Raw genomic sequence first — 9,508 nt, forward strand, 5'->3', positions numbered from 1 at the left:
CGATTTATTTTTTTATTGCAGTTTTAATGTTACAGAATATTATGAAGGAAAAGTTTCTTCTCGTTTTCCTAACGATTTTCGGTCGCGGGATTTGTCAAGGTATAAGTTCAAGATTTGGTTTGCACAAATTTGTGTATTGAAATATGCTCATCAATATTTATTTTTCTCAGAGTGTACAGACTTATGGACAGAGGCTATATGTCTAGTTTACAAAAACGCAAATTTGTGCAACAGCGTGCTATCGAACTGCGCCCGTACTTGCCAACCGGAATTATGCGCCTGTAAGTGTTATATTCGGCGTTTTCAAATCATTTCTTAAAACAATTGAAGTTTGGCATTACCCATTCCGCACTGTTACAAGCGCATATCGCAAAAAACATTCTTGAGAAACAAAACAATGTATTTTGTTAATTGGTGCAAGTTGTGTATTTTAAAAATACCGAAAAATAATTTGCCTTTGGTGGAAAACTATCTTAAATATTAAGCTAACGCAAACGTAACTGTTCGCAGTGTGTCCTCCACTGCCCCTGATCGCCGCAAATGGTTTCAATCAACCAGCTGGAGTCACACATACTGTGGGTGTCGTGGTAACATATCACTGCAATACTGGCTACACTCCAGTTGGTGTCGCCGACAACACTTGCCAATCTAACCAAACGTGGACTTCGAATGTCGCCCCATACTGCGAGCAATGTAAGGGTTGGTTTTTGTTTCGGTTGAGGCTATGTAGTCAAATTAAGGCTAATACATTGCAGTTAGTTGATAATCAGATGAATTTGTTGCTTCTAATAGCTGTTTAGACCAATAATTTTTTGTAAATTCTGTGCTATATTTTGAGACATATCCAGTTGCACACTGTTTTCGGATATTGTGTGGTTTTCTGATTTGGTGTAAGAATGAAATAAACGCTGCTTAATATTATTTAGTGTGCCCAACAGTTCCAACTTCAAGCGAATTAACTATTGTTTCCACTCCACCCTTGACCAATGGATCGACTATTCGATATGAGTGCAGCGATCCCAGCGCGAATATCGTTGGTCAATCTGAGAGCACATGTTCAGGACCAACAGGAAACCTTGCCTGGTCGTTGACGAGCGGGAATTTACCATCATGCGACTCAAGTAAGCCTGGTTTTCCAGTAAGTGGATTCTGAACAAACTGTATTCCAACATTTTCTTTATTATTTCGGCAAGGTCCTTACCCATTGAATAAGCCTTATTTTCATGCGCAAATATTGTGACCTTTTTGCGCACCATGATGATGGACTATGATTACCGGTTCAATGTATTGCAGGCGGTTCTTGTGATGCGCCGCCCATGATACCTTCGGATGGCGTGAACCCGACCAATCGGAGGTATGCGAATGGAGAGAGTGTGAATTACGGGTGCAACGATTACCATCAACTCACAGGACCCGAAACCAACTTGTGTACTAATGGGGCGTGGTCTAATGCGGCACCGTTATGTGTTCCAGGTAAGTAATAGCAAACAAAAAAGCACTGCTGCAGATGCAAGACAGCGAGAATAAAAGCTTTGAATATTAGTATGTAACTAGTAATTTTAACTAAGGTTTTTTTTTAGCTAAAGTAAAACGTTAAAACCACGTTTGTTTGTTGTAGATTGCATAGACATTGTCGCGACCGAAACATGTCAAATTTACGTCCAACGAAATGTTTGTAATTTTGCTGTTGAGGATTGCCGAATGACTTGTGGATTCTGTGGAAGTAAGTTATCGGCTATACAATACTGTTGTTTTGTGCGTATACACGTAAATTAATTTCCTCTACGTTGCAGATTCAAGAAACGACCCATAATTAGTTTAAACTAGACGTGGGTAAAGATATTGCCAAAATTGTAGTCATATGACGTACTGTGCCTTCTATCAATATAATAAACGTTGATTTAAATTTTAATAATTTAAAACTCAGAGTCCCCACTCACTTAACTTTTGTTCAACTGACCTCTTGCTTGTATTGTTAGGTTGCTCCGCAGCGCCAACCAACGAATACGTTGTGGTAAATGGTTCCAGTCCATTCCGCGGCGGCGACACTGTGAGTTACTCATGTTCTGTCGGTATACTGTTGGGCGCGGACAGCAACACGTGTCTGGGAGACAACACGTGGTTCTACGACGCACCACAATGTGATATTAGTAAGCTTTAAAATTTACTTTTTACACTGGTCCAGCTACAATGGTTTAGACGTCGATCGTCAGAACGTCACCACTCACAAAATTTCACTGATGCGTCAAAGCAGTTCATCGTTCTGCACCTCACACATAAATATGCTATATGCGCAGGTTGCCAAAATCTGCCTCAAGTATCATGAAACGGCTAAACATTTTAAGGACTCCCTTGAAAGATGTTTGCGATAAATACATTCTGTGTAGATTGCACAAACCTGCCACAAATCATAGCAAACGGAGAAAACAATCCTAGTGGAACAACCCATGCACATGGAACCACTGTCAACTATACATGTGACGCCAAATACCACCAGGATGGAGATGATTCCAACACCTGTACGTTCAACGAATGGTCAACCGACACCGCCCCAACTTGCACCAGAAGTAAGACTTCTTTTTATTCGAAAAGTAAAGTTAATAAACACAATGTAAGGTGACTTAAATCTTAAAATAAGCTGCATGGTATAACAATTTGTTGATATGTTTATTTTGTCAAGCGTTTATCACAAGTTTTTTCTACAGTTTGTGATCCTTTGCCCCCCTTGGACCCAAACTTGAATCCACCAACGCTGAATGACCCCCAACTAACTGGACAAACAATTACATTAAGTTGTTCACAAGGAATTCTTCAAGGATCTAATATGGTTCAATGCGACGGAAACGGCGAATGGGACCCTTTTCCAACATGTTACATAGGTACAATATCTCGTTTAAAAACCTCATTTCCAAACAGTTCTCGGACTCACTCGAAAAATGTTCGCGATAAATACCTTTTATAGATTGCATTGACCTGCCACAAATCATAGCAAACGGAGGAAACGATCCTAGTGGAACAACCCATTCACATGGAACCACTGTCAACTACGCATGTGACGCCAACTACGACCTGGATGGAGATAATTCCAACACATGCACGTTCAACGATTGGTCAACCGACACCGCCCCAACTTGCACCAGAAGTAAGACTTCTTTTTATTCGAAAAGTAAAGTTAATAAATACAATGTAAGGTGACTTAAATCTGTAAATAGGCTGCATAGTATAACAATTTGTTGATATGTTTAATTTGTTAAGCGTTTATCACACATTTTTCTACAGTTTGTGATCCTTTGCCTTCGCCTTTGGACCCAAACTTGAATCCACCAACGCCGAATGACCCCCAACTAACTGGACAAACAATTACATTAAGTTGTTCACAAGGAATTCTTGAAGGATCTAATATGGTTCAATGCGACGGAAACGGCGAATGGGACCCTTTTCCAACATGTTACATAGGTACAATATATCGTTTGAAAACCTCATTTCCAAACAGTTCTCGGACTCCCTCGAAAAATGTTCGCGATAAATATCTTTTATAGATTGCATTGACCTGCCACAAATCATAGCAAACGGAGGAAACGATCCTAGTGGAACAACACATGCACATGGAACCACTGTCAGATATGCATGTGACGCCAACTACGACCTGGATGGAGATAATTCCAACACATGTACGTTCAACGATTGGTCAACCGACACCGCCCCAACTTGCACCAGAAGTAAGACTTCTTTTTATTCGAAAAGTAAAGTTAATATATACAATGTGAGATGACTTAAATCTTAAAATAGGCTGCATAGTATAACAATTTGTTGATATATTAATTTGTTAAGCGTTTATCACAAGTTTTTCTACAGTTTGTGATCCTTTGCCTTCGCCCTTGGACCCAAATTTGAATCCAATAACGCCGAATGACCCCCAACTAACTGGACAAACAATTACATTAAGTTGTTCACAAGGAATTCTTGAAGGATCTACTATGGTTCAATGCGACGGAAACGGCGAATGGGACCCTTTTCCAACATGTTACATAGGTACAATATCTCGTTTGAAAACCTCATTTCCAAACAGTTCTCGGACTCCCTTGAAAGATGTTCGCGATAAATACCTTTTATAGATTGCATTGACCTGCCACAAATCATAGCAAACGGAGGAAACGATCCTAGTGGAACAACCCATGCACATGGAACCACTGTCAACTACGCATGTGACGCCAGCTACTACCTGGATGGAGATAATTCCAACACATGTACGTTCAACGATTGGTCAACCGACACCGCCCCAACTTGCACCAGAAGTAAGACTTCTTTTTATTCGAAAATTAAAGTTAATAAATACAATGTGAGGTGACTTAAATCTTAAAATAGGCTGCATAGTATAACAATTTGTTGATATATTAATTTGTTAAGCGTTTATCACAAGTTTTTCTACAGTTTGTGATCCTTTGCCTTCGCCCTTGGACCCAAACTTGAATCCACCAACGCCGAATGACCCCCAACTAACTGGACAAACAATTACATTAAGTTGTTCACAAGGAATTCTTGAAGGATCTACTATGGTTCAATGCGACGGAAACGGCGAATGGGACCCTTTTCCAACATGTTACATAGGTACAATATCTCGTTTGAAAACCTCATTTCCAAACAGTTCTCGGACTCCCTTGAAAGATGTTCGCGATAAATACCTTTTATAGATTGCATTGACCTGCCACAAATCATAGCAAACGGAGGAAACGATCCTAGTGGAACAACCCATGCACATGGAACCACTGTCAACTACGCATGTGACGCCAGCTACTACCTGGATGGAGATAATTCCAACACATGTACGTTCAACGATTGGTCAACCGACACCGCCCCAACTTGCACCAGAAGTAAGACTTCTTTTTATTCGAAAAGTAAAGTTAATAAATACTATGTAAGGTGACTTAAATCTTAAAATAGGCTGCATGGTATAACAATTTGTTGATATATTAATTTGTTAAGCGTTTATCACAAGTTTTTCTACAGTTTGTGATCCTTTGCCTTCGCCCTTGGACCCAAACTTGAATCCACCAACGCCGAATGACCCCCAACTAACTGGACAAACAATTACATTAAGTTGTTCACAAGGAATTCTTGAAGGATCTACTATGGTTCAATGCGACGGAAACGGCGAATGGGACCCTTTTCCAACATGTTACATAGGTACAATATCTCGTTTGAAAACCTCATTTCCAAACAGTTCTCGGACTCCCTTGAAAGATGTTCGCGATAAATACCTTTTATAGATTGCATTGACCTGCCACAAATCATAGCAAACGGAGGAAACGATCCTAGTGGAACAACCCATGCACATGGAACCACTGTCAACTACGCATGTGACGCCAGCTACTACCTGGATGGAGATAATTCCAACACATGTACGTTCAACGATTGGTCAACCGACACCGCCCCAACTTGCACCAGAAGTAAGACTTCTTTTTATTCGAAAAGTAAAGTTAATAAATACTATGTAAGGTGACTTAAATCTTAAAATAGGCTGCATGGTATAACAATTTGTTGATATGTTTAATTTGTTAAGCGTTTATCACACATTTTTCTACAGTTTGTGATCCTTTGCCTTCGCCCTTGGACCCAAACTTGAATCCACCAACGCCGAATGACCCCCAACTAACTGGACAAACAATTACATTAAGTTGTTCACAAGGAATTCTTGAAGGATCTACTATGGTTCAATGCGACGAATACGGCGTATGGAGCACTTTTCCAACATGTTACATAGGTAGAATATCTCGTTTGAAAACCTCATTTCCAAACAGTTCTCGGACTCCCTCGAAAAATGTTCGCGATAAATACCTTTTATAGATTGCATTGACCTGCCACAAATCATAGCAAACGGAAGAAACGCTCCTAGTGGAACAACCCATGCACATGGAACCACTGTCAGATATGCATGTGACGCCAGCTACTACCTGGATGGAGATAATTCCAACACATGTACGTTCAACGATTGGTCAACCGACACCGCCCCAACTTGCACCAGAAGTAAGACTTCTTTTTATTCGAAAATTAAAGTTAATAAATACAATGTGAGATGACTTAAATCTTAAAATAGGCTGCATAGTATAACAATTTGTTGATATATTAATTTGTTAAGCGTTTATCACAAGTTTTTCTACAGTTTGTGATCCTTTGCCTTCGCCCTTGGACCCAAATTTGAATCCAATAACGCCGAATGACCCCCAACTAACTGGACAAACAATTACATTAAGTTGTTCACAAGGAATTCTTGAAGGATCTACTATGGTTCAATGCGACGAATACGGCGTATGGAGCACTTTTCCAACATGTTACATAGGTAGAATATTTTGTATGTAAAACTTAATATCCGTTTACGTCAAGTATTTTTTTTAATCTGTTGACCTTCCAACGATATTTTTTAATTCGTATTTTTGTCTATGTTTGTATCGAATGTAGTACCGTGTAGTTATATTTTGTGGCTATATCTTATAGTTGTTTTTTTCAAACATTACCCAAATTTTCCTTAAGCTTCGTTGTTTAGATTGCAACGGCCAAAGTAAATTGAATTGATTTGCAGAAAGAAAGCAACAAACGTTTTTGAAATAATGTTTCTGTTGCTGCCAGGCATATAGTAATTTAATGTTTATTTAATTCATCAAGGCAGCCTTGTTGGATAACAGGCGTTAATAAAGTTACGTTTTTAATGTGCCAGGAGAACAGACTATTAAATTTAAAGTTTTTATTTTGAAGATTGTGAAAATTTGCCGACTGTGCCAAGCAATGGGGGAAACATGCCCAGTGGAACCACACACACACATGGCACCACAGTTAACTATATGTGTGATGCCAACTATCATCTGAATGCTCCTTTGTCCAACACTTGCATGTACAATGACTGGTCGAGCGACGATCCCGGAACTTGTTCACGAAGTTAGTATGCAAAATTCAGAGTAAAATTGCACATTTTTATATCCCACATTTTGCATTAGTCTGTGATCCCCTGCCGTGCTTGGCTCCATTTGTTAATGCAACGGGACCAGACGTGATCACCGCGGACACCACTGTTACTTTTCATTGTGATAACGGGGTGCTGGTGGGACCGTCTTCGACCTCCTGTGATGAAAATGGCGCTTGGGATGTGGGAAACTTTCCTTACTGCAACGCAGGTGAACTTGACCCTACAAGGAGTAGGTCTACATTTGTCATGATTGGCACTGTTTGTGTTGCGTTTCTTTTAAACGATTCGGATTCTTGGATTTGCAAATGACGACGTGGAAAAAACTGTAATCTTTTCCTGTGCTTCCCCCTGATAAAGTTGAGTTTGTTCCAGTTAACCTGGGCGGAGAGTACTTGACCTGGGATTCCGCGCGCTCCTATTGCTTAGAACTTGGAAAAGACCTTTGCACCTACGACGAATTCTGCACAGACGGTTCATTGACCGCAATTCAGCCTGTAGACGGAGATGAGTGGGCTCCAATGAGGTGAATTTTTGGAAACATTGCAGATCATATCGTGCAGGAGCCCTTTTTCACGCTGCACATCAACAAGTAAACTTCAATGGTCACGTTTGAAATCTTGAGTGACTTTTCTGTAAAGCCATGGTAAACTATTTTGGACCTGGTCCGTTAATATTGCGGTAGACCCAGTGTATTTTTCGTTTGTCAATTTACGCCGTTCTTTGCAAGGGACACCTACAACGATTGGGTTGGAATCAGCACCGCTAAGGAGTGTTTCAAGCACATAGAACGGTTCGGAATACCAACGTGGGGAACTATAACTGGAACTTGCCGATTCACATCCGCAGGCGATCCTTGTGTGCCAAAGGGCTATATAGTGTGTTGTGACAGTTCAAACCCTGGTAGGTTTGAACCGCTTTATAAAACATTCCAATTGTCTGGCCTAAATTTAACTCCTTTTGAAGTTCCAGGTATATAATATATATTGATTCGTACAAGCAGATTCGTCGGTCACCGACTTGCACAGGCTGACTCCTGCAGTCACTATTTACACTTTAAATTCACTGCAAATTTGTAAATGAAATCTGATTTTGCAGCCACCCTTCCCCAGCCATACTCATACAACATTTACCACTTCACAATGGATCCAGAATGGCTGACTTGGGGTAATGCTCGTAGCTTCTGTCAGGCGCAACCAGGACGAGATCTGTGCACTTCGGACGAGATATGCCCCAACGGAGTTCCACTGCTTACTGGAGTTTTGCAAGGGGACAAATGGGTCCCAATATTGTAAGAATTATGCTTGAATATTTTTGGGGTTAAGGAGGATTGGCATTTAATTTAATTTAATATACACAAAGCATCGATCGTTCATATTTGTGAAGTAAAACTTATTCAACGTCTTCACTTCATTTTGTTGTCAGGGACTCGCAGCCCGATGCCAACTGGGTTCAAATTGGAAACGACAACAACTTTCTTGGTAAGAGAGTGTGTTGGACTCACAACGTAAACTACGGACAAGCCTCGTTTTCCAACGTGGGTGGATGCCCAGGTTTAGAAGTCAATGGAAGATGTTTGTTGAAAGGAAATGTATTTTGTTGTTCATGCAAGTAGAGTCTGCTTCGACTTTACGATTGCAGTCTTGCCATACCTGTAAACCATTGAGACAATGCTCAACAGGATTGAAGTCACGTCTTAAACACCCTTGATTACAAGCAATATTTTTGTAGTAAAAAAAATTACACTTTCTTTTGTCGATAAAGTGTTACATGACATTCTGTACATATAACCCAACGGCCATTGTATCCTATAAACGTTCTTCAAAAAACATCAAAAATAGTGAACACGTTATTATGTTCTGTTAATGTTGGTTCTATGTTTGACTTCTTTTAATGTCCTGTAAAATGTTCTTATTGTCGTATTAAACGGAAGGCATCATTTCTGTGACCATTCATTTTGTAAAGAAGTTGCCTGTACAATGAAAGCAATCAGGAACATGAAAGAAAGATAGAAATTAAAGTGAAATTCAATAACCCTACATTCAATGACAGCTGCGCAGTGGGTTATTCAAGCGCAGTGGGTTAATCAAATGTTGTGGTTCCGATAAAACAAAGCGGTCAAAAGTGCACCGATTTTCACGGAAATACCAAATAGCAATGATCGCACGAACGAAATCGATTGCTTGCTCTACAATTTAAGTCTACCGTGCCTCAGGGGTAGAAAATCCACATCAAGACATTCACCAATTCCATCAAAATACTTAACTTTGATTTTTGCTTTTGGATCTTTTCTACTACTGTGTGAATGTATACGATTAGTTTGTACCTCTTCGTAGTTGATGTGATCTCAGTCAACCCAAACCATACCACAGTGAGTGGATTTATTGTCCATCAAACTTAACAGCAAATTTACCACCGAGATCAAATCAACTGCAAACAGGTACAGAATACGAGTAGAAAGACCCAAAAGCAAAAATCATAGTTAAGTGTTTTGATGGAATTGGTGAATTTTTGATTTCACAATTCGAGTCAAACGGCTGTCTTTGACAAATT

The 9,508-nt window shown here is 39.9% G+C and overlaps 1 protein-coding gene across 1 annotated transcript; it reads left to right on the forward strand.

Annotated features, from left to right (window-relative positions):
* Positions 1-41: 41 nt before the first annotated feature.
* On the forward strand, positions 42-8,570 carry LOC145897859 (sushi, von Willebrand factor type A, EGF and pentraxin domain-containing protein 1-like). Its single transcript, XM_082986312.1, has 25 exons — positions 42-99; positions 171-281; positions 511-693; positions 927-1,121; positions 1,294-1,473; positions 1,619-1,723; positions 1,980-2,150; positions 2,963-3,142; positions 3,280-3,456; positions 3,540-3,719; positions 3,856-4,032; positions 4,116-4,295; positions 4,432-4,608; positions 4,692-4,871; positions 5,008-5,184; positions 5,268-5,447; positions 5,585-5,761; positions 5,845-6,024; positions 6,161-6,337; positions 6,751-6,930; positions 6,990-7,166; positions 7,331-7,481; positions 7,686-7,858; positions 8,054-8,246; positions 8,381-8,570. Exons 1-25 carry the CDS (start codon positions 42-44, stop codon positions 8,568-8,570), a joined length of 4,209 nt encoding a protein of 1,402 aa, XP_082842438.1.
* Positions 8,571-9,508: the final 938 nt, after the last annotated feature.

The sequence above is a fragment of the Ascidia mentula genome, chromosome 4 (assembly GCF_947561715.1).
Source record: "Ascidia mentula chromosome 4, kaAscMent1.1, whole genome shotgun sequence".
NCBI classification, from domain to species: domain Eukaryota; kingdom Metazoa; phylum Chordata; class Ascidiacea; order Phlebobranchia; family Ascidiidae; genus Ascidia; species Ascidia mentula.

Coding starts and splice junctions, on each gene's coding strand:
- LOC145897859 (XM_082986312.1), top strand. CDS start 42: ATGAAGGAAAAGTTTCTTCTCGTTTTCCTAACGATTTTCGGTCGCGGG. Junction 1,724..1,979: donor GACTTGTGGATTCTGTGGAA/GTAAGTTATCGG, acceptor TTGTATTGTTAG/GTTGCTCCGCAGCGCCAACC. Junction 4,609..4,691: donor TTTTCCAACATGTTACATAG/GTACAATATCTC, acceptor TACCTTTTATAG/ATTGCATTGACCTGCCACAA.